Source organism: Taudactylus pleione, unplaced genomic scaffold (assembly GCF_031769625.1).
Source record: "Taudactylus pleione unplaced genomic scaffold, aTauple2 ptg000547l, whole genome shotgun sequence".
Classification (NCBI taxonomy): domain Eukaryota; kingdom Metazoa; phylum Chordata; class Amphibia; order Anura; family Myobatrachidae; genus Taudactylus; species Taudactylus pleione.
Window position 1 is genome coordinate 1351565 of NW_028284949.1, and position 24610 is coordinate 1376174.

Below are 24610 nucleotides of genomic sequence, written 5' to 3' on the forward strand. Positions count from 1 at the left end.
TATATCTGAGTAGACAGCAATATAATGATATATTAATACAGCACAATGTATATGAGCTTTCCCAGGTATCCTTGTGGGATAATGTACATATAACAGCATATAGTATAAGGCACGTGGGTTAGTTTCAAAATGTAAGTATAAGCAATCTGCAAAGAAGCCCATATAAGGTATTACTGCAGCATAGCATCTAATTATACTGCATTGCCCGTTACCATGGTGACATATAGTAGCCAATTGTTACCAATGTAAAAGTAATGAGACTTTCCTGTGCTTGTGATGTACTAAGCAGCACAGTAGTGTAAGGCTGGGATAAAATTTAGAAAAAGGAAGTGAGTTATACCTAGGTGCGTGGCGCTTACTCTGCTGAGACCTGAGGTTCATGGTGTGCAAAAAAAAAAACCTCACTTCTATGATATCTTGGATAGTGAAACAGATTTATTAATGTAAATATGTGACACTGTATCTAAAACATTTCAGAAATAGGATAAATCATTTCATAGACAGTGAACGAAAAATATAAATACATATAAAATGACAATAATATATGAGAAAGCTTATTGCACATCTGAGGGTCAAGTTTTTAATGTCGCAAAGAAAGTGACGATGTGCATATAAAATCTGTGGGGGAGGAATAATTCCCCACTGCAAACAGATCACAATGAAATTGGAAGGATCGTACCAATTTCGGAGGTATGGTGCCATGGGTGTTTGTAGTAATACAGAGTGTCCCGCATACACCCTGCATTGGCTCCCAGGTAAAAAGACCTAATTTTATATGTATTTATATTTTTTCTTTACTGTCTATGAAACTATTTTATCCGGTTTATGAAATATTTTTTACATAGTGTTAGATACAGTGTCACATATTTACATTAATAAATCTGTTTCACTATCCAAGATATCATAGAAGTGAGGTTATTTTGCACGCCTTGAACCTCAGGTCTCAGCAGAGTAAGAGCCATGCGTGTATACCCCCATTTTTCTGCATTTGGAATCCTGGGGGTCTCTTAGGGGTCCCCCATACCTATGCGGGCATGCTAATTACTCTTTGAAGCGCTAAACCACATTCTCATAAAACCCCATACAATTGTACTAGGATAATATGTGTTTATGCCGAGCGCTGGTATTTATGTTGAGGCAATCCTTATTTATAAAGGAGTTACACATACATCCATCAGCATAAGCACTGAGATTATGTGTATAGGTTTTATGAGAATATGTGGAAGGGCGGGTCCCTGTGAGGGTAATGTGGAACGCCAGTCACAAGGTGAACTGTCCCGACCGTACCCCAAGATGGTAGCCATCTTCTTCGTGGATGCATATCCGGCAGGGGGGATGTAGTTAACCACCTGTCATAATCCCAACTCCAGAATCCAGGACGATGCGGGACCAAGCGAGGTAAATCCGGGCGCTCTTCCTCCTAGCCACAGGAGGGGGGGAGAGGGGTTAGTTTAGGGGGCTCCCAGAGGGGATTTTAGGGTTAGGTACCCCCCGGGAGGTTTAGGCACCCCTGGGGGGAGGTTAGGGTTAGGCACTAGCGTGGAGGGTTAGGGTTTGGCACCCCTAAAGGAGGGTTAGCGTTACTTACCTCTGCTGTCGGAATTACCTTTTTTCGGCCTCTCGGTGTAGGTATTTGACCTGCATTTAAACAGCCGCTGGATTTACAATCCCATTTCCCGGCAGGTATGCCTATAACGACCGTTCTGTGCTCAGTCTGAAGCCTGATAAGATGGGGCCAGGTTACCATTGATGTTTTGCACTAGACTCACAGTGTATGTGTCATGCAGAGTTGTGTCACCGGCCACCCGATGTAAGGGAACTTTCCAGTTAATCTCCGTCCGTTGCCAACTCGTAACGCGTTTCACACGGTTGGGTGCTTTCTCGGGATAGTGCTGATCTTCCATTTGTCCATATTTATGCTAAACACTTTCTAAAAAAAACATACAGAATGTAACCACTGTAGCTGGTGGTGAGTACCCTCAGTATGTGGTTATTAGTGTAAAGGTGACCATCCACTAGCAGACATGAAAACGACTGCACGATTACGACATTGTAATTGTGCAGTCGTTTGCCAGTCTGTGATGAGCCTGCACTGAACGAGCAGTCGTTCAGTGCAGGCTCATCAATCATCTGCAAACATGCTCAACCTGACGTTATCGTCAGGTTGTCCAGCGTGTTTGCATGATGATGATCCCCATACAGAACGTATCAGCTGTTTTGTGGCTCAGAGTTGCTTTCATACATAGCACCGATATTTAGAGTTTTGAAGGTTGTTTCCTTTCCACTTAACGACGATCTCATTAATCCAGGAATATTATTTTAGCTTTATGTGTTGCTTGTTTGTTTGTCTTGTGAGATTAAAGTTTTATCTTTATCTTTCAACAAGATTTCCCCACAAAAAGAACTTTCTCTTTCTCACATGCTTTGCTATTAGTGTGGAAGAGACACCATAGTGTACACCGGGAGATGTATAATACCCCTTTTACACCAGAGCTAAAACTCGGGTTATTGCAGGGTTAACCCTGGTAGCTCCTTGGTGTAAAAGGGGACTGGGTTGGATTCCCGGGTGGAGTGACCCGGCAATCCAACCCAGCTAACTTGCAGGGTTTAACACGGGAATAAACCCGTGAAGCACTACAGTGTAAACGGCACGATACGAGTCACGATGATCCGGGTACCGCATGCCTGCCGATTGGCTGGCTTCAGTGGTCATCTCCAAGCGTCCACTTCAGTGCCGGAAAAGCCGGGTTTCTGCAGACCCGGTGCCGTTCACACCGGTGCCAACTCAGGAATATCTTGAGTCGGCGCAGGGGAAATTCCAGGTCTGATCCGGTTTGGAATCCTGTTCCAACCTCTGGGTCAGACTTGGAATTTAGTTATAAAAGCAGTATAAGATGCACAAACGTCCTCTGTAATAGGCCCTGCTGAGTCCTCACCTGACTGATGAGCTCTCAAGCTGGGTACGCACTAGACGCGGAGCGACATATCGCGTGCATTGTCTCATATGTACCTATGATATGTGTCCTCAGTAAGGCTGCATACACGTGTTTAATCTGTCTGGTGGGAAGGAAAATCTGGTCTGTTTTCCAGTGTTTCGGATCAAATTTCCCGGTGCCTGGAATCCCAACTGCCAGCATCCGATGGGGAGGATTAGGGGCTAAGGTTAGGCACTAGGGAGTGGGTTAGGCACTAAGGGGGGGAGGTTTAGGGAGTGGGGAGGATGAGGTAGGTTCAGGCGCCGGGGAGGGATAGAGATTAGCGTTAGGAGTACTTACCTGCAGGGGTTGGGATTCTGTCTGTTGTGATGCCGATGTTTGGTATTCTGACCGGCGGCATCCTGACTGCCTGTTCCCATACCCAATCCTCTCTCATACATTACATTACAAAATCTTAAAACAGATTGGACAGATATATCTATAGGTGTGTACGCAGCCTTATGAAGGCACTTGTGCTCCAGCAAGGTGATATGGAAAACATGCTCTGTTAGGGATCCCTGGGGACCGGAGATGGGAAACACTGGGCTTGATTCAGACCCGCTCGCGAGCGCTGAGCACTCGCAAGCGGGTCGATGGTGGCCCAGTGCGCATGCGCACAACGGAGCTGGCTCCGTCGTGCACGTTGCGCGAGACCCGGATAGTCACAGGCAAACAGTCGCTCCGGGTCTCGTATCAAAGGGGGCGTGCTGTCGATGTTGAGTGTCAGCACGCCCCCTTTGGTGGGCGTGCCGGGGGCATGGCTGCCCAGACGGAGGCGTTCCCATGGGAACGCCTACCGTCTGGGGCCGGCCCCACTGACATCACAAGTGATGTCAGTGGGAGTGCTTTCGGCACTGTTTGAGCCGAAAGCACTCCAGGGCTTGCGGCAACGAGACCCTACCACAAGGGTCTCGTCGCAAGCCCAATGGTCTTGACCATCGCGACCATCTTCCTGGCCGCTCGCTATAGCTGTGGGTGGTCACCCACAGCTATACGAGCGGTCAGGAGGCCGCTCTAAAAATCAAGAAGGCCGGCCCTGATTCAGAGCGAGCGGTCTATCAGAGCGTTCGGCTCTGAATCAGGGACACTGTTCTAAATCTTCAGTGTGTAAGTGATTATCCTTCAAGATATGCTTCAACCTCTCCCCTATGCTACATAAACATGGCCGACAGGATTGTCACACATGTAACGTACATCCTGGTAGGCTTTTTGTGGATTCCAGCATAACAGGGCATGCTGGGACTTATGGTACCACTACAGCTGCGGAGTTACAGACGGTACAACACTTCTAACACTCAGTAATTATTGCAGATGCGGGAGCAGAGGAAATAAGATTGGTGACTGGACATAAGTCAGCCAGATATTTAGGATACAGAGGAATAGGGCAGTAGTAGGGGAGAGAGGCTGGGCTGGGAGATGAGGTGCGCTATCAGAGGGCGTATAATGGGGGAGGGGGAGCAGGGAAGTAGGGTAAGATGATGGGTGCAGAGACCTAATCCAAGGTTACTGGGGAGAATGACCTGAGGGTGGAATGACGAGGAAAAGGTGGGTGGGTTGTGAGGGATCCGGCCTGTGGAAATATCTTGTCATATGGTGTTGTGTACTTGTGTATATTATACTATGTGTAATAATCACTGGTTATCAGGTGTGCTACCTGTGTATAGTGATCAGTGTGTGTCAGGTGAGTAATATCTGTGTGTGTTTCCTGTTTAAATATCTTACATGTACTCTGTAATATTTTTTTTAATTATATTTTTAATAGACAGATGAGCTTTACGGAACCAGAGAATCTTTACTAGATGTCATGTGAAGGTGAGATGTGTCCTGTATAAATCACTGATCACTGAGGATGGACACGGACAGGAGTCACATGACTGAGAGGATCTTAAATCTCACCCTGGAGATCATCTACCTGCTGACTGGGGAGGTGAGAGGGTCTGGGAGTGTCATTGTGACATCACTTATATCTATAGTAACAATACAGGGACATGACTGGGGAGGTGAGGGATCTGGGAGTGTCACAGTGATATCACTTATATCTATAGTAATAATACAAGGACATGACTGGGGAGGTGAGAGTGTCTGGGAGTGTCACAGTGACATCACTTATATGTATAGTAATAATACATGGACATGACTGGGGATGGGATCTGGATGTGTCGGTGACCTCACTTATATCTATAGTAATACAGGGATATGACTACGGAGGTGAGGGTATTTGGGAGTGTCACAGTGACATCACATATCTAGTAATAATACATGGATATGACTTGGGTGGTGAGGGGATATGGGACTATATGCAGTGATATTTGGTGTCTTCCCCAATACACAGGATTACACAGTAGTGAAGAAGACATGCGGTGGGCATGAGACACCATGCAGCCGACCCGGTGTGTCAGGAGGACTGAGCAGGACCAAGAGCCCCATCACGGTGCCTCCACCTCACTCACTAATACATGAGAGACACAATGACCAGAAGATCCTGGAACTCGCCAACAAGATCATTCAGCTGCTGACTGGAGAGGTGACTGCTGGGAATGGGACATTATACAGTAACACCAGGGGATGTGTCTGGGTGATGACTGTATCATTGTGTGTGTCAGGTTCCTATAAGGTGTGAGGATGTCACTGTCTATGTCTCCATGCAGGAGGGGGAGTATATAGAGGAACATAGGGGTCAGTACAAGGACGTGATGATGGAGAATCTCCAGCCCCTCACATCACTGGGTAAGAGGAGACTCTCATCTATTGTACAGGGCAACCTATATACACGTCATCTGATAATCGCATATATACAATATACTGTGTGTCTCCTACAGATGGAGCCAGTAACAGAAATACCCCAGAGAGATGTCCCCTTCCTCTTTATTCCCAGGATGATACAGAGGAGGATCACAGGATCCCACAGGAGCATCAGGTAGATGGGATTTAGAGAGACATGGAATATAATATGGTCGCTACGTAACAATATAGATGACAATATGGTTCAGATGGGAGTAAGAGATAATGACAGTGACTGAGCATAACCATTAGGCCTAAACAAGTCCAGGTAACATTACACTGACAGAATAACAGTGACAATGAGGGCAGGTGACACAGGGAGAGATGCATCAAGCCTTGGAGAGAAGAAAAGCGGAGAAATTACACAAAGTGACTGGAGGAATAATACGTATAATATGTAGTGTTCCCTCTAGCTCCGGCGGGAGGCAGGGCGCCGGATCTAGAGAGGGCATGCCCGTGCGCCCAAGAAGGGGGCGTGGTCATCGAAAAGGGGGCGTGTCTATAAGAGGCGTCCCCTTTTCGTCACTCTTGGGGGCGTGCCCGGCATTTACGGACATGCCGGGCAGCCCCCAAGCTCTGCAGACAGGGATTAATAAGTGGATGGAGACGGGAGGGAGAGGGGAATATATGGGTAATAACTCTGTGTATATAGTAAGTGGCTGGAGGGATGATAAGTATATGTAATAAGTGGCTGGAGAGGGGAATAGATGGGTAATAACACTGTATATAGTAAGTGGCTGGAGGGATGATAAGTATAATATGTAATAAGTGGATGGGGAGGGGAATATATGGGCAATAACACTGTGGGGTCAATCGAATTAGGTGTGAATTGAGGTGCAAGTTGCTATTTTCTCTTCAAATTCGCAGAGAGAGAGGGGAATATATGGGCAATAACACTGTATATAGTAAGTGGCTGGAGGCATAATATGTAATAAGTGGGTGCATAGAGGAATAAATGGAGGGGTAATAAGTGGATGTAGGTGGAAGGGAGAGGGGAATATATGGGCAATAACACTGTGTATGTAGTAAGTGACTGAAGGAATATCGTGTTTATCGTGGATAAGTGGTGGACTCCTAAAAACCAATTTAGGCACTTACAGCACAGAGCGACAACTTCTAGAAAGTTACTAGTCCAAGTTATATGCACAATGGTTCCTGTTTGTCTCCAAAAACAAGTTCACCCATAGGGGATGCATCTGGCCAGCTCCTAGCTATCTTATCTAACCTACATTGCATCAGTTTGCTGGTCACAGCGTCTTCCGTAGCCGCAGAATATCAATCCTATTATGTAATATGTATTCTGCTGGTCCAGATGCCTTTGTATTACATTCCAAATGATTGCCGGAGCCATGCCTAGCAAAGCTTTCTTCCTCTTAGCTGAAGATGCTGATTTCGGACATCTCTGAATGGGTGTGGGTGATCTTTACACTTCACAATAGTAAGTCATCCAGCTCTGATGGCTTCATTGGGGAATATTATAATATCTTGCACCCCAACCTTATTATTTTACTTACCCTCCATACTGAAGGTCCTTCATATCCTATATTCAGTGATGCCTATATGAACCCTCCTCAGAAAATTCAGAGTTGTTCTCTTCTGTCCTACCAATGACTTTATCCAACCAGGTCTTTAAAATCCTGGTGACAATCTGAGACAACCACTTATATACTATTCTGCCAAATCTCGTAAGCCCCCTCCCCACACACGCACACACTCCACCTTTCTGCAGCCTTCCACCACCGTCCCCAGGTAGCATGGGACCTGCCGATCAGCCCGGTTGCCAGTGTTAACCCCTCGGTGCCCGGCGCCGGGGGGCAATATGGTAAGGAGCCCTTCAGCGATCAATGCTGGGGACGGGAGCTTAGCTCCCGGTGCCCCAGCTACACAGCGAGGCTGCGGTGCTGTGCACTGACTGCTTGGAGCCAGGAGCAAAGCTCCCCGGCGCTTCAGGGCAGCAGGAAGCCGCTGTATCCAGGACAAGTGTCTCGGACTGCAGGGGTAGGTATCACATGCAGGAGGCACCTAGCTAGCCAGCTCCCTGCATGGTGCTGGTTAACCCCCAGTGCGCGGCACTGTGCGCCGATTCTAGGGGCCGGGAACCTGGCTCCCGACGCCCCAGCTCCACCGGATTACCACTGGCCTCTCCGTGCTGGCTGCTCATCGAGGCCAGGCAGTGGAGGGCAGAGCTGAGCAGCGGCACTGCGGAAGGGAGTGTGCCCTGACCGCCGGGGGCCAGGAGCGAAGTTCCTGTCGCTGCCGGGTGGAAAGAAGCCGCTGCAGCCGGGACAAGTGTCCCGGACTGCAGGTCTGAGTACTGCATGCAGGGAGACCGGGCTAGCCAGCTCCCTGTACGGTGGCTGCAAGGCAGATTAGCTGCACGCTGGGGGTCAGGAGCGCTGACTCCCTATACACCTGTGCGGAGTAGGGCTGTGTGGGGTGACTGCTGGGGATCCGGGAGCTTAGTTCCCAGCGCCCAGCAAAAAAGGTATAGTGGCCTTATGCTGGAAGGGAGCAGCAGCTGAGCGCTGCTGAGTACAGGTAATGCTGCTGCAGCCATGGCATAGGTCCCAGGCTGCAGAGCTGAAAGCCCTATGCTGAGGACTGGGAGCTTGGCTCCCAGTGTCCCAGGACGGCAGGGCTGATGTAGTAAAGCCCAGTACTGGGCACACAGTGTAAAACACACACGGGTGCCCAATGTAAAATAAAGTGTTCAAATGTATATTTTGTAAAGTAAATGCACCTACCTGTGATTTCTCTGGACGGCCTGCGGATCCAGAGTCCTCAGTGGGCTGCTGGATTCCCCAGCCCCTTCCAGGGAAATAAATGTCCCCTTATGCAGCCTCATACCTGGAAGTGGTATGAGGAGGTGCATAGGAAGCTGGCTTATGCAGCCAGCTAACTGGTTCAGGGAGCTCCAAAATAGCTTCCCTTCCGTTGCCAGGAACCCCTGCCCGGGGACCATGCTTGCCCACCCCTGGAGCTCATAATCAGGCATAGGAGGCAGGCTTGGTCACTTAGCTGATTCCTGGAAGTAGGTCTTGGAGGGAAACCTCCCCCGGCCCTAGACGAGCTGACTCGTGGCAACTGGGTGGCAACTAAAACACCAGGTGGGCTTAGGCACAGGGTGATGAATACTCCCCACTGTCCATAGGGGACAATGTTACATGTGCATGTGGCCAGCACATGCACAGGTCATGCACTTAAGGTAATTGGTTGGAAATCACGGTAGTAATGTGTATCGGAGTGGCATAAAAGAACGCTTCGTGCCGGGTGAAACTGTACAACCCTGTATATCCTTTGCGGAGAAGAACTGCTGTTTGATAAGATTTTTGGATGCTGATGTACCCCTTCAACTTGAAGGATGAGTTTTTTTTCAAGACTTTGAGTAATAAACAACTTTGCCTGACTACAATTGCATCTCGATCCTGCGACCAACAGATTTGCGCCAAATGCTATTCCGTTCTCCAGCTGTTCTGAGTGGAGCTTCGCGTATCCAAGTTCAAGCCCTCTGCCAGCTACCGTGCAGAGCCTGGTCCATTGCAAGGGATCAGGAGGAATCGGCTGACACCAATCAGGGGGTGTGGCCACAGCTAGTCAATGCATATCCAGCAGAAGCGGTTCCAGGTGCCGAAGTAGGAGCCTGGGTGTTCGTAAGCGGTTTCGAGTGCCACTAGGAGGAGCTCGGTGGTGGCAGCAACATACGTGCCCATTGCGCAGTGGTTGGAGTCAGTGACAGGTGGTCACTGGCGGTAAGCAGTAATCCCTGATACCAAAGGTCCAGTGGGATTCGAAACCCTAATGTGGCCTCTTGCCGACTCCCGATCACAAGAAGTATTCTAGGGAATTGGCTTTGATAATACTGACACTAAGATTACAACCTCTACCAGTGACTCCATGTTCTATATATGTTATCCCTGTGAGTTACTCCAGTCCTACTCTGTCCAAGATGAAGGTGCTCAGGCAGATATCAGGATTCCCTGTGAGCAAGGAGAAATCTCTGGATTTGTGGCTCTCCACAGTGGCCAGGCTGTTGTGGTGAGTTTACATGGGCAACAACATCTATGGCCTACCATCTAATTGCCCAAAAATACTCATGCCCTTTAGTCTCTTACTATGCGTAACTTTTACTTAATGTACAGTGGGGAGATGTTGCTCCTCTGTGCATGAGAATATCTGGGTAATTGACCACATGCCAGGTGCCAGCAAGTTTAGTGCAGGGGAGGATTCCCTCCAAGGCTTAATTCCAGAATTTTTCCGCGGGACCTATCCACTGCCTATGGAGGAATTTGGGCTCCAGAGGCAGAGTGACCAGATCCCCAGGCTGTAGTCTCCATACTACTGAGCTGGATCCTTTTAGGGCTCGAGTGAAACAATTAGCTGGATGTGCTAGCCAGCTCCCCCTTCACCTCCTAATACAACTGTGAGTCATGAGGCTGCATGGGAAGACAGTCTGGTTCTCTGGGAAGGGGACTAGTGGAACCAGCAGCACATGGTAGGCTTCAGATCCCCCTACAAAACTAGGAAACAAGGTAAGAGCATTTATTTATATTTGAATACAGACTTTAAATCAGTTTAAATATACACTCTATGCACACTTGGCTTTTCATACCCAGACACTGCAGCACTGTGATGTTCCTAGATGCAGTGCTCTACAGCACCATGATATTCCCAGATGCTAGGGGATTGGCTTTTGTAAATCTGACACTAAGATTGCAGAATCTGCTAGTGACTCCATGTTCTATATTTGTTATCCCTGAGAGATACTACAGCCCTACTCTGACCAAGATGAAGGTGCTCAGGTAGATATCAGGATTCTCTGTGAGCAAAGACAGATCTCTGGCTTTGTTGCTCTCCGCAGTGGCCAGGTTATTGTTGTTGCCCATGGAAATTCACTACATCTATGGCCTACCATCTAACTGGCCATAAATATTCATGCCCTTTACATTGACCCTAATGGATAGTGGGGAGAGGTTGCTCCTCTGTGCATGAGAGCGTCTGGGTAATTGACCACACGCCAGGTGCCGGCAAGTTTAGTGTGGGGGAAGGTTCCCTGCAAGGCTTCATTCCAGACTTCTGCCACGGTACCTATCCACGGCCTATGGTGGAATTTGGGCTCCAGAGACCAAGTGACCAGATACCCAGGCTGTAGTCTCCATACTACTGAGCTGGATACTTTTAGGGCTCCAGTGAAACAATTAAGTGGATGTTCTAGCCAGCTCCCCTACACCTCCTAATACCACCGTTAGTCATGAGGCTGCATGGGAACAAAGTCTGGTTCTATGGGAAGGGGACTAGTGGAACCAGCAGCACATGATGGGTTCCAAATGCCCCTAAAAAAAACTCTGAAAAAAGATAAGTGCAATTTCTTCCGTCGTGGATTGTTGCCCACTTAAATATTTTCAGAGAGGTTTTCAGTTTTATTCCTCTACTCACTTAAATGCGCCACTCAAACCCCCCCCCCCCCCCCGGTATGTGCAGTGTTGGGCTCCTCGACTCCTCTTTGAAATGGACCATGAGGAGCAGAAAAAGGGTTACTGGTAGTCTTGGCTATAGCTCACAACTGTGTCTACCAGACCATGATACAGACATACCCTCCTTCCATAGTTTTATTCAAGTTTTATTCAAGAATAATCTTTTCTTGTGCATTTTTTCACATGAATTGGATGGTATCCTATTTGGATACTTGTGTCAGGAGACTCTTAGACATTTTGAAAAGCTTTATTGATACCCTACAAAATAAAAAAAAAATTATATATATATATATATATATATATATATATAATTTTTTTTTTTTTCTCCATACATTTGTAATTAATAAAATAAATTTATGCTGTAGGAAGTGTCCAGGACGTGTTTCGCCACAAGTTTGTGGCTTCCTTACTGGGTTTTCTTTCTGGACTGATGTATTTTATATTGTTGTGATTTGTATATTTTTTTTTATTTTTTTTTTAGGTTGATGTGACTAATGATAAGGTTAAAAATATAGAGGGTAAAGAAGAGACGTATGTGACTGACATGAAGAAAGAAGATATAAAGGAAGAAGAAGAGACATATGTGGCTGATAATAAGGCAGAAGATATAGAGGGAGAAAAAGAGATGTATGCGACTGATATGAAGGTAGAAGATATAGAGGGAGAAGAAGAGACGTATGTGACTGATATGAAGGCAGAAGATATAGAGGGAGAAGAAGAGACCTATGTTAGGGGTGATAAGCAGTGTAAAGAAGAGAAAATTTCCACAGATATCAACACAGGTGAGTAATAAACACTTACTACAGAAAAGAGTCACCTACTCCTTGCACTACAACCTAGGGCCGTAACTAGCTATTGGCAACCAGTGCCGTTGCACAGGGCACAGAGGCTCTGTGGGCATACCCTCCTTTGATTGCTGCTGGAGCACCCGCGGAGCTTCCTGTGGACGCTCCAAATGAGTTCCCTGGGCAGTATATGCAGCAGTAAGCATTGCACTTACCGGAGTAGCCGGTCCCACCCCCTTCCGTGTGATGTAATGATGTCACGCTCTCAGTTGGCAGGGCTAACACAGTGTGCAACTGTGCCCTGCTACAACAATCCCTTATTCTCTATGCTCAGCCAAAGGGCTTGGCCTGGCCGACTGATACTACATAGGATAATATGCTGAATATTTTTGCTCACTTCCTAATAAGAACTAGTAGACATTCTGTACGTTGAAGGGACCATTATGAGGGCGTGGAATACGTCTTTCGGGATGAAATTATTTTCACCCACACTGCTCACCTGCAGTAAAAAACATATTCATGTACATATTCCCCAAAATGGCAACCTGTGTACATTTCCAGCTTCTCTTTCCGTACATCCCATGGATATTACGCATCTTTCCTGCATGCCTGGAGGCAGCAGTGTCTTGTTCACGTTCCTTCAGCTTTCACGGTCTAATTTATGCCTGGCCAACCTGTGGCCCTCCAACTGTTGTGCAACTATACCCCCGAGCATGCCCTGCCACAGTTTTAGCATTTCCTAATAGCCAAACTGTGCCATGGCATGCTGGGACTTGTAGTTTGATATCACAAAGTAAACTCCAGTGCAAGCATCGTAAAATATTAAAACAAACATAACAGCACCTGGGTTACCCATATTGTGCATGGTACAAGCTGTGTGGCATAGTAATGCCGTATATGTATGCAATACAGAAAGACAATTGTTGTCGTGGTCAGGAACCCAAGCCTTGAGGCTGAGATTTACCCTAGTGATGCCTTTGTCTTTTGGTCTTCCTGCATATTGGAGTTTCCTGTTCATGCCTTCCATACTAAGGAGACCAGTCATGTAACACGATGTGTTTTAAGTCACAATAATTTAGTTTTCTTCGTGATGACCAAATATTCTGTGTACTAAGTGTCAGGCTTATCAAGGGAGGAATACAATTAACCTATGTTACTGTGACATTGACATTATATTTCATTTTGGTTTTCTGATTTGATAACTTATGTTTTGGGCTGGACCCCTGCTGTGTTATATACATTTTCTGTATGTTAAGAACTGATGTGGCTTTGTAAGGTGTATCCTCTCTGAATATCTGAGAGGAGGGAACTTGTGTAACATCTTGTATGCTCTGGAGTAACTGTCTTTGTAAAGACATATCTTATGAGCAATACATATCCAATTGCCTTAGACACCTGCATCTGCTTGTATCCTGTGACTATCAGAGTAGCGCCAAACACTACTTCCAGCTGTTCTGGTTTGGGCCCAGTGACTCCAAGCTCAAGCCCTCTGCCAGCTACTCTGTGCAGACTTGTCCACATTGAAAGATCAGCGGCAATTAGCCAACACCACCCAGGAGGCACTTGGAGGAGTCAGTAACAGGCGGTTGCTGACAGTAAGAACCCCTAGGAGTGTTGAATTAGGCCCCAAAAAATTTTATGATCACATGGAAGAACAAGGACATCTGGCACCTTGAGGTTTATCACCACCGTTGACAATCTGTGTATCCAGCACAGGACAGTATAAGGCGTTTGTTCATATTTGCTCAAACATTTAAGCTTGCAGCCCGGTGTCAGAAGTTTTTAATTTTCTTGCAAGTTCCTACTCTGAATGATGCTTGTTACACCACTAACTTGTAGTTACATCTTCCTCGCCTCCCAGCTACAGAAGCTAATTTTGAAACAAAAACCTATTGCCTCTCGGCTGGTACAATGTAATGTATGGCTAACCTCCAGCACCGGCCTATTTCTTTTGTTTCAAATTGTGCCTAAAGTCCTGATTGCTGTCAATCAAGTTGATATGAGGCCGTTTTGGGTGTGGCTCACTAGACTGTGCTTGTTTAGGCGTTAGCCTCTGGATCTGGGAGGTGAGCACATTTTTTAATGGTGTTTTACGCATGTTTTTATTGAAAACCATAACAAAGTACAAACACTAATTCTTTCAAATATAAAAATATCAATTGAAAACATATCAAAAGAATCAGCATTTGGCATATCAATATATAGTTAACAATATTACACAATATGGTCACATTTTACATCAAAAACTTTATCTGACACAATTACATCAGAATAAATGAATAAAAGAAAAATAAGAAATAAAGAGGGAAATTAAAGAAAGGTGAAGAAAATACAAAAGAAAAAGAAAGAAGCCTCCTACTAGATCGTAAAACTGCTACAACCAATCATCTATTTTTAATTCGCTATTAAATATATCCCCGGAGTCTGTTTGGACTCTTTAATTGTGACTAAGCATCTTGTAACGGTCCGACTCCTTATACTGCAACCAGGGATGCCAAGTCACAGTGAAATTTTTACCCCTGTCTGAGTGGGGTAAAATCAAATCATCCATAGTCATATAATGATTAAGACGTTTACACCACTCAGACATGGAGGGGGCTAACCTGGACTTCCAGTGATCAGGGATCACAGCTTTGGAAGCACTTAATATATGACAGAGTAGCGACTTTTTGAAGTACGCATAGGGTCTCCGAACGACGTTCAGAAGCTAGGGCACGAAGGCAAATCCTCATGAAGAATAAGGCTTGCCGTTTCAATTACTTTATCCCAAAAGGGTCTAATAGAAGAGCATTCCCACCAGATGTGTAAAGGTGTTCCCGGCTCTGTCTCACATCTCCAACAAGTGCTAGGAACTCCTGGATACATCGTAGAAAGCTGACTGGGGCAGCGGTACCAACATGAGAGGACTTTATAATGTGTCTCCATAGTTAACGTATTTGAGGATGCAGCCAAAGTATTTCTAAAGACCTCCGGCCAATCATCCTCTCCTATTAATCCCCCCAGATCCGATTCCCAGTCAGAAATAAATTTAGGTGTACCAGAAAAAAGGCGTTCAATTAACATTGTGTAAATAGAGGACAGCGGGTGTGGTGGGGATCCCAGAACTACACATATATTCTCAAACGGAGTGTTACTCCTCCCGTATGTTTTAGGGGAATCTAGTGTCGATAGAAAATGCTTTATCTGCAAGTATTTCCAAATCTCACTATTAGGTAAGGCCCATTTAGCTTGAACAGAGGGAAAACTCATAATTTCCGAGCCTTCAAATAGCTGGTTAATCTTGAGGATCCCCTGTGTCCTCCACAATCCAAATGAGTTTGCTGGGATCCCCGGCGAAAAAGCCGGATTACCAAATAGAGGGGTTAAAGGAGAAGGGATGGGGGAAAAAAGGGGATGTGAGCGAAACCGGCCCCAACAGGAGATGATTGGGCTCAGGAGAGGATGACTAGTTCGGGGAAGGGTTGCAGGCCAAGGAAATCCTGAATCAATAGAAGGAAAGGAAGCTGCCTCAATATCAGTCCGCTGCTTCCTATTATTTGACCTACTCCATTCCATTACCCTCACTAGCAAAACTGCATGATAATAGGTGAGAAAATGTGGTAATTGTAGACCTCCCTGATGTTTTTTCCTAAAGAGTATATCGTGTTTGAAGCGGGGTTTGCGGGCCGCCCAGACAAAGTCTCAAACAATTCTGTGAAGTGTGGTGAACCAGGAATGAGGTATTGTAATTGGGAGGGTTTGCAAAAGATACAGGACCGTGGGAAGTATATTCATCTTTACCACTCCTATCTTTCCCGTCCACGAGATCTTCTTTGGACGCCAAGAAATAAGATCTGTTCGCAGCTTAGCAAGAAGAGGGAGAAAATTAGAGGAGAATATCTGAGAGAGATCCTTATGAAGGAAAACTCCCAGATACTTTTTTTTTTTAAAAACTTTTTATTAATTCTGAAGCACAAGTATCAGAGTAAGTAAAACTGTCAACAATTTTGCAAGGCATACAAAAACAAATATACAGCCGCGACACAATGAATGAGTTACACTGACAAAGTACAACAATAGAGCTTGATACAGTATGTATATACCAACATTCGGTTTGTAGTATGGAAGATAAAAAGGGACAAAAGTATACATTATAAAGTAAAGGTACTGCAGACAAACAGTACCAGAGCAGAAGTGCTTCAAAATAACGCTTTTTCTTAATTTTCTCAACCAATGAACTAACCTAGTGTGCCAGGGATTACATCGACACACCAGATAAATTAAAACAATTCAAACTGGATGCACCAGGGATCACGTTTTCATACCAGAACAATCTAAACAGTGTGGGTTGATTGGTATAAATTATCCCAGAAGTGTACAAAAACATAACAAAAAGATGTTGAAAACACCAAATACAACATATAGGCTAGGAATATCAATGTACTGTAACAGTGTGGAATTAAGATGTGTATTTGTAAGCCTCAGTACTGTATATCATGTTGTCGTAATCGTCTCAGTCAATTAACTAACATAAAACACCAGGGATAATGTTGGTTCCCCAAGGTAACCTAAGTGGATCGCATACTGACCAATAGTAATGATAGGGAGGCATCTACTAATCACTTTGAATTGAGTCAGAAAGGCGGAATATATGTGACCCTGAAAGCAGTAATAAAGACATCAAGTAACCACTTATGTAATAAAACCTAGGAGGCCAAGGAAAAGGTATAAAGTTAGCTCTGTAATGATTTGCCTTGCCTTTCTGGTATACAAACACAGCAGTCCTATGGGTAAAGGAGAGATTATAATGTAGGTACCAATAAAACAAAACTACAAAACTTGTAATCGCTGTGTATCCTCCAGCTGGATAAAGAATGGGCAGTGTTCAGTAGGTATGTACCCAAATCAATATGTGGAGCTTGATTTTCAAGAAGGGAGTCAGGATTTGCCGCAAGACTAAAATATTCAACCCAGTGGGCACATGATGCAGGGGCAGTAATAGAGACAGTAGTCTCAGAAATATGCGTAGGCATAGGGCCATCAGACTCAGTTCTAAGGCTAGAATAGGTTGGGTCCCCAATCTCAAAATCACTTTGTAACTGAATTTGAGTAGTCTGAGAGTAGGCCAGGTCATTCATAACAATAGAGTCACGGTCTAGACGAGACATCAAACGATTAAATCTGCTTTCTATGTAGGGTAACAAGATCTTTGATAACTTGAGCGCCAACTGAGTGGCGAGAGCTTCAGTGTCAGACACTGAGTACATGACCTTCACCGCTGGTGAGACAGAGGAGAGGGAAGTTAGTGAGGGGCTCATCTCCAATTCAGAATTCCCATACATGAACATATTACAAAATGCAGTGTAACATATATAACACTATAGATACAGCTGTATAACAGAAGTGAATATATACAGTATACCAGAAATATACATCAATAGGTATCAGTGATATACATGTGCAATGAATATTTGTATAAGATGCTATGTCAAATAAATGTTGCTATACTGGATAGTTGCAAATATAGAAAGCGCAGAAATATTTAGTCAGCAGCAGTCACCACTAACAGCTTCAGCACCAGTATACTAATACAAGAAAGAGTCACTGAGGGACAACAGAACAAATAGCCACCATCACTGCACCAGCATCCCTAAGACAATCCACTTCTAATAATTTCCAGTTAGTGTCCAGAGCACAGAGGATCAGTGAATATGAGGGTGCAGATAGAGACACGAATGTCAACTCCAAAGTACCAAAAGACGCAGCACCTCACTTAACAAGAGTCCCAGGGACAAGATGGTCAGCACCTGTAGTTTGGCCCTGGTCTTTGATAGGAGGCAGGTATGCAGCCGAATTCCGATTATATGTCCCTGGCAGGGTCAGGAGAGAAAGCACCACTTTGCTCTATGGCAATGATTTGGCAGGGGGACACAGGGAGGAATGCTAAGCTCAGTGGAAGATCAGCGAAGGCAGCAGTATAAAGTAGAACAGTGCAAGTATTTATCCTAGTCCACCCCCACATAGGTCAGGTCACTGCAGATAAATCAACTATCCCAGATAGGAAGAGATACAGGAGTCTCCGGCAGCGACGCAGTCAGTGATTTCAGAGAGAACGGGAGCTTCACAGGTCAATCTACGGGACCCGGGTCCTGTGGCAATGGGAGGAATGAGGAAGGAATTGTCACGCGAGGTCCCCAGATGCACCTCGTCAGAAATAGTTGCAGACTGGAATCAAAACAGCTATTGGGGGTCCATAGGCAAGGGTGAGTATAAAATTGCAATGACTGGAGAGGCAGAAGAATTTCTCAGACTCTCACAATTTTCGCGCCCTAAAATGGCTGAGGGCAATCATATGCGCCTGAGACTATGCAGGCTCGACTTCGGTGGATATTAAGTGGCTCCAGACCCGATACTTGGATTAAAATCTGCACCAATGTTTAGGTGTAGTAGTTCTCAGCCGTTTAGAGTAATTACTGGGGTAAATATGCACTTGAAGAGCTGATTTGGTTAACATGGTCAGGAGCCCATGTAAAAAGCGGCCACTCTGGGTGCCCCGCCCACCGGAAGTCAACTCCGATACTTTATATGTGTGGGGTGCCAGGATAAGTGGCAGAAAGATTGTATATCCTTCATACATTTCTGATCTACTGTGAGGTTAAGTGCACTAGACTTAGATAAGTTTACTTTAAAGTTGGAAAGAGCTCCAAAACGATCAAATTCATGAAGGATGTTAGGGATTGAAGTCCGTGGGTTTGTAATTACCGCCAAAAGATCGTCTGCAAAAAGGGCTAACTTGTATTCTCTTCCTCCCACAGTCAGCCCCATTACGTTAGTATTAAGACGAATGGCCCTCGCCAGGGCCTCCATACATAAAATAAATACTAGCGGTGAAAGAGGACAGCCCTGCCGAGTGCCATTAGCAATCAAAACCGGCTCAGACAGATCCCCATTAACCTTCACACGTGCAGAAGGAGTGGAGTAAAGTGCTCGTATTCTCTGAATGCCCGTCGGACCCAAGCCCATATGCTCCAGCACCCCCATCAGGAAATCCCAGTCTATCCTGTCAAACGCCTTTTCAGCGTCTGTAGACAAAAGTATAGTTGGGATCTTCCGAGAAACGGCCTCATGGATCAGGTCTAAGACCTTAGTAGTATTGTCCCTGGCCTCACAACCAGAGACAAATCCCACCTGGTCTGAATGGATCATTTTGTCGAGAAATAATTTGAGACGGTTCGACATTAACTTAGCGAAAAGCTTTAGGTCAACGTTCAACAGGGATATGGGTCTGTAACTGGAGCAATGGGCTGGATCCTTCCCCTCTTTAGGTATCACTGAAATATGGGAGAGTAAAGATTGGGAAGAAAAATAGGAAAGGTCCGAAACCTCATTAAAAGCACGGAGCATCAGGGGGGACAGCAACTCTCTAAACATTTTGTAGTAGGCGATAGTGAACCCGTCAGGGCCTCGACTTTTGCCGTTAGGTGTTGATTTGATCACTGCTTCTAATTCCTCTGGGGTAAATGGCTCTTCGAATGACTCTATGTCCATATTTGATAAAGTAGGAAAACCAATTTCCTCCAAGTAGGTCTTAATGGAGGCCTTCCGTGAGGACTTGTCAATCCCCTCTCTGGAATCTCTTAAATTGTACAATTGGGATTAATGGAATTGAAATGCTGCTGCAATATCCTTTGTGGTGTTACATATGGAGCCAGAATGTGATTTTACCTGGGCAATGAATGTGGCTGCGCGTTGGTCACGAAGTGCTTTAGCCAGGAGTCTCCCCGGCTTGTTTCCCCATAGAAAGTATCTACTGTGACATTTACGGATATCTGATTTAATTTTATCAGACATAAGCATATTAAGGTCCTGATGTGCGTCAGAGAGTGCTTGAAATGTCTCAGGGGAGAGGGAGGATTTGTGCGTGAGTTCTAAGGTTTGGATCTTTTGTATTAGAGCGTCTCTTACTCCTGAGAGTTGCTTTTTTAAATAAGATCCCAGCTGAATTAGCTTCCCCCTTAAAACACATTTATGTGCTTCCCAAACTGTTAACTTGGATATGTCAGGGAGGTCATTAGTGGCTATATAATCTTCCAGGGTCGACCAAATTTGTTGTTGACAATATGAGTCTTGAAGCAGTGATTCGTTCAGCGTCCAAGTGAAACAAGTCGGGAAGACGGAATTGTGAGACTCATTGAGACGGGGGCATGATCTGAACAGGAGATGTGACCAATCTTTGTTTCTTTTATTAAATGAAGAAATCTGTGTGAGAGAAAAAGATAGTCTAACCTAGTGTACAGCTTGTGGGGGTGAGAGAAAAAAGAATAGTCTCGTGTATTAGGATGTTGTATGCGCCAGATATCTACTAATTGGTGTGTATGGAGAGCTTTCGTCACTTTACGATGAAACTTATCTGAGTACCTAGGCGATTGGTTAGAGGAGTCCAGATGTGGGTCTAAAGACCAGTTAAGGTCTCCACCATAAACCAGTATACCTTCAGTGTGGGCCTGGACCAGGTCCAATGCCCTTTCAAAAAAAGCCGGTTGGGCTTTGTTAGGTGCGTATATATTGGCGAAGGTAAATATTTGGGTAAACACCTTACATTTTATTACTAGGACCCTGCCTGCAATAAGCGGTAAACAAGTGATGTCAGTAACGGGAATATGCTTAGCAAATAAAATTGCAACCCCCAGGGACTTGCCTTCAGGATTATTAGAAAAGAATCCACAAGGAAAATCTCTATTCTTGAGATGTGATGCGGCACCTTCTTTGAAGTGTGTTTCTTGGAGAAACACTACCTCTGCGCATTCCGCTTTCAGTTCCCTTAATACTCGAGATCTCTTCTCAGGGACATTAAGGCCCCTCACGTTGATAGAAACAATGTTTAAATTAGCCATATTGGGTGGTAGGAGTATATTTTAAAACAGGAGAAAAGTTAGATCGGTCATAGACTTCGGCATGAGTATAAAGTTTGGAGGCATTCGGACATACTAATCTAGCGTTGCTACATATCACTGATATAAAAGGCAAATGGAAGAAAGGGAAAAAGAAAGAGAACAGATAAAACAGATTGTAGTTTAGAGAGCAAAAATCACTTAACATAGTGAAAAGAAGAAACATACTTGTAACACCGCACCTGGACAACATAGAGTCAAAAGCCAGTTTCACCACTAGGTCCAGGATCTGCCTATGCGGTGTAGGAGGCAACGGGATGGACAGGTAGGGGAACCCTATCATTCTATTAATATCAATGAATAGCTGAATCTATCAGAATGATTTTACTTAATATTGAATTTAGAGCCAATCACAAAGGGCGAAGACCCATCCTTAAATAACAGAAATACCCAACTAAGTTCCTATTAAGTATTCAAGAAAAGAAAGAGGTAGGTAGAAAAACATACTAACATAGGAGTAGTATAACAGAGAACAATCCCATGTATGCTTTAAAGTATTAAGTTCTATTAGACTATATATAACCTTCAGATAATACCTAGATCAATTTAAACTTTAGATCAAGTAACTCTGGTCACTCTCTACTCACATGACCACCTTCCCAGGGTTTTATCGGCAGACAACAGACCTTTAGTCAGGGACTATGGCAATGGTAAATCTCTCATAACTAACTGAGCCAATCAAAACTCACAAAAGAGAGTCCCAAAGTAACTGTTACAGAAGTCTCATTGAAAATAATGTCAAGGTCCATAACTACATGGGTCAACAGCTTGAGACATCCCAGAGATGGGCGAGGTAGAGTGAGGTCTTCTCCAAGAACCAGGAGGGGCCCTACGTTTTGAAAGGGCATCATCCTGGAAGGCGCCGGAGGTGGAAGGAGGTAATCACGAGAAGAACTCCAGTCTGGAACTCGAACTGGATCAATGTCCAAAGCTGAGCAGAAAGGACCGATGTCATCCGAGGGGCGTAGAATCACCGTCCTCCCTCCATTAGAAGCTGTAAGACTAAAAGGGAAGCCCCATCTGTATCTAATATTGCGGGAACGTAGAACGTCCATTAAGGGTTTGAGATGACGTCTCAGCTGTAGGGTTTGCCAAGAAAGGTCCTGGAACACCTGTATTGGATGATCGTCAAACTTTAAGTTGTCTAAGTCTCGTATTTTCCGCAAGATGTCATCTTTCTGCGTGAAATAATGTAATCGGCAAATCACGTCCCTCGGCCGCTCAGACTGTAAGCCTCTAGGACGTAAAGGCTCTATGCGCCCTATCAAAAACAATAGAATCATTAGGGTCACGTCCTAGGATTTCATTGAATAATTTTGTTAATACATCCTGCAGTCCTTGGTGGGAAATGTCCTCCGGAATACCTCGGACCCTCAGATTGTTATGGCGTCCTCTGTTGTCAAGGTCATCTAGATGGGCTTTCAAGTTTTGTATTTCCACCGCTTGTGCTTTAACAGTGTCGACAAGAGCATGTTGGAACTCCTCCATAGTCTCTCCACGTTCCTCCAGCGTCACGATTCGTGATCCCAGATGTGATAATTCCGATTTAAGCGAGGCAACTTCAGAATGCACCACTTCCCGCAATTTATTATTCAAAGAGGCAAAGTCGGCTTTAGAAGGAATATCTGTTTTAGTGGGCAGGGTTTTAAGGAGTTACAGGACCTTCTAGAAATCCTGGCGCTCGCCTTGGCCAGACATGCTTAAGAAATCCTCAGTCCCAGATGGGGTATCTGAAGCCGGAGAGTTGGCTGGTGATGAGGGGCACGGGAAGGCGCACATTGAGGAGTCTTTTTGAGAGTGGAGAAAGCGACGAAGATCAGTTCTAGCAGAATCCTTGGGAGGCTTGGGCGTACTTTTCGACCCCCGATCTTTCCATCGACTCATGAAAACACTACTCTAGTGTCAGAAGGTGGGTGTGTAGGGTAGTAACACAGGTCTGGTCCCAAGCGGAGGAGGTATAAAAGGCAAGATAGTCAGCGTAGCAGGTTAATTGACTCTGGGGAGAGGATCATTAGCCACCAGAGAGATGGGATTGTTCAGAGAAGATGAGATATCCACGCCCTTCGCGACCAGCAATATGTATAATTTGATTCAACAAGTAAATTGCAGCAACATCAATGAGCAGGAGTAGCGGTTATCCCCACCCGCCAGACCCCATGGAGGAATCAGGCAGCCATCAGAGAGACCTACATTATTGGCTAGAAATTATATAGCACAATTAAGTCTGAGTGCTTGCGTTGGCAGCATCAGACCACAGGGTGGCGATGTTCACTAACTTATGATTTCACATAGAGCTAAAAAAAAAAGATTTTCTGCAGGAATGTAGTATTGAATTGAGATAGTGATGTGATAGTCAATACTCTCTTTTTGTGGGTTCCAATACGGTTGTAAGGCTAGTATTGACTCAGCTCTCCAGCTAGAATGAAAGGTGCAAGCAGTACATGTATTTACTGTATTAGACTTGTATATCTAAGGGGGTATCATGGAGAGGTCTCATAACATATGCCTTAATCTCACAGGCAAAAGAAGGTTTAGTTACAGGGACCCTGCTTTAGTTTCAGGGACATCCCAGAGGCAGATCCCCCTCCTCTGGCTGCACCCCGAGGTAAAATGCGGATCTAAGATGGCGGACGTCCCTGGAGGACAGCCGCTGGTCGCAGTCAGAAGCAGCAGGCTGTAGTGAAAAATTTCTAAGCGGAGGTTGTCTGGAGCTCCGGCAGCCGCACCCTCCCCCCGGCAGCAGACGTAGGGAAACTGGGTGAAATGGGAATCCCAGCAGGTCCCTTGAGGGGAGCGGGCCTCTCTTACTCCCGGCGTCTGTGATCCTGGGCGGCAGATCTCCGCGGCGCCGCCAGCCAGCGCAGTCCCTCTCCAGAGACAGCTCAGCAGTGATCGCGGGTAAGGCAAGGGAGGGTAGAGGATGGAACAGCGTCACCGCCAGCGCACGCAGGTGAACGCCGCTCCAGTCGCCCTTTAATGGTGTTTGATGCATATACAATTCCATGCCAAATCATCACAAAAAAAGTCACTTTTCAACCCGTCTCAGATTTTCATGAAATTTGGTAGGATGATAGACTACATAAAGCAACTTTCATATGTAAAATTTTAGCCCTCAGTGATATATGGTGCTCATGCAACAGGGATGCAAACATGACAAAAAATGTCAAATTTATGCTTGCACGGTCAACTTAAACCAATCACAACTGTTTCTAATTGTAGTAGAACAATGTTGGTCTTGTTTTGAAGCTAAGGGTCCATAGTTTTCATAAAGAATAGTTTATATTTAAATTTTGACTTTTTCATTTCAAGGTCACATGATGTGAACTTCGACCTTGAATATCTAAAAAAAAAGTGTACGTTGAATTTTTTAGTAAATAAGGTATGTCATGCACTTACAATCTCACTTTGGTATAAATTAAATTTTGGGATGCCTTTGGAAACAGGAGTAGAAAAATATTAAGTACGGCAGTTGAACCCTTCTTGCACTAACCATGCAACTGGCAAGTTCAGACTTGTCTTGTTGTCTCTCTCTGTGTTCTAGGGATGGCCATCGGTGGTTTCCCATCATTAGTCACCATCTATGGCACCATCGGTGATGACCATTGATGGTACAATAATAATCTATGGCGAACCATTGATGGTTTGCACCACTCGATGGCCACCACTGT

General features: G+C 45.2%; 1 protein-coding gene across 1 annotated transcript in view; it reads left to right on the plus strand.

The window, feature by feature from the left end:
* Positions 1 to 24610, plus strand: part of LOC148500736 (uncharacterized) — a 30274-nt gene that overhangs the window by 1187 nt on the left and 4477 nt on the right. Inside the window, exons 2-6 of the mRNA XM_088451349.1 lie at positions 4738 to 4902; positions 5308 to 5499; positions 5624 to 5702; positions 5795 to 5892; positions 11709 to 12009. Coding sequence (XP_088307475.1) covers positions 4825 to 4902; positions 5308 to 5499; positions 5624 to 5702; positions 5795 to 5892; positions 11709 to 12009 — 748 coding nt within the window. The 5' untranslated portion in view covers positions 4738 to 4824. The remainder of the gene's footprint in view (positions 1 to 4737; positions 4903 to 5307; positions 5500 to 5623; positions 5703 to 5794; positions 5893 to 11708; positions 12010 to 24610) is intronic.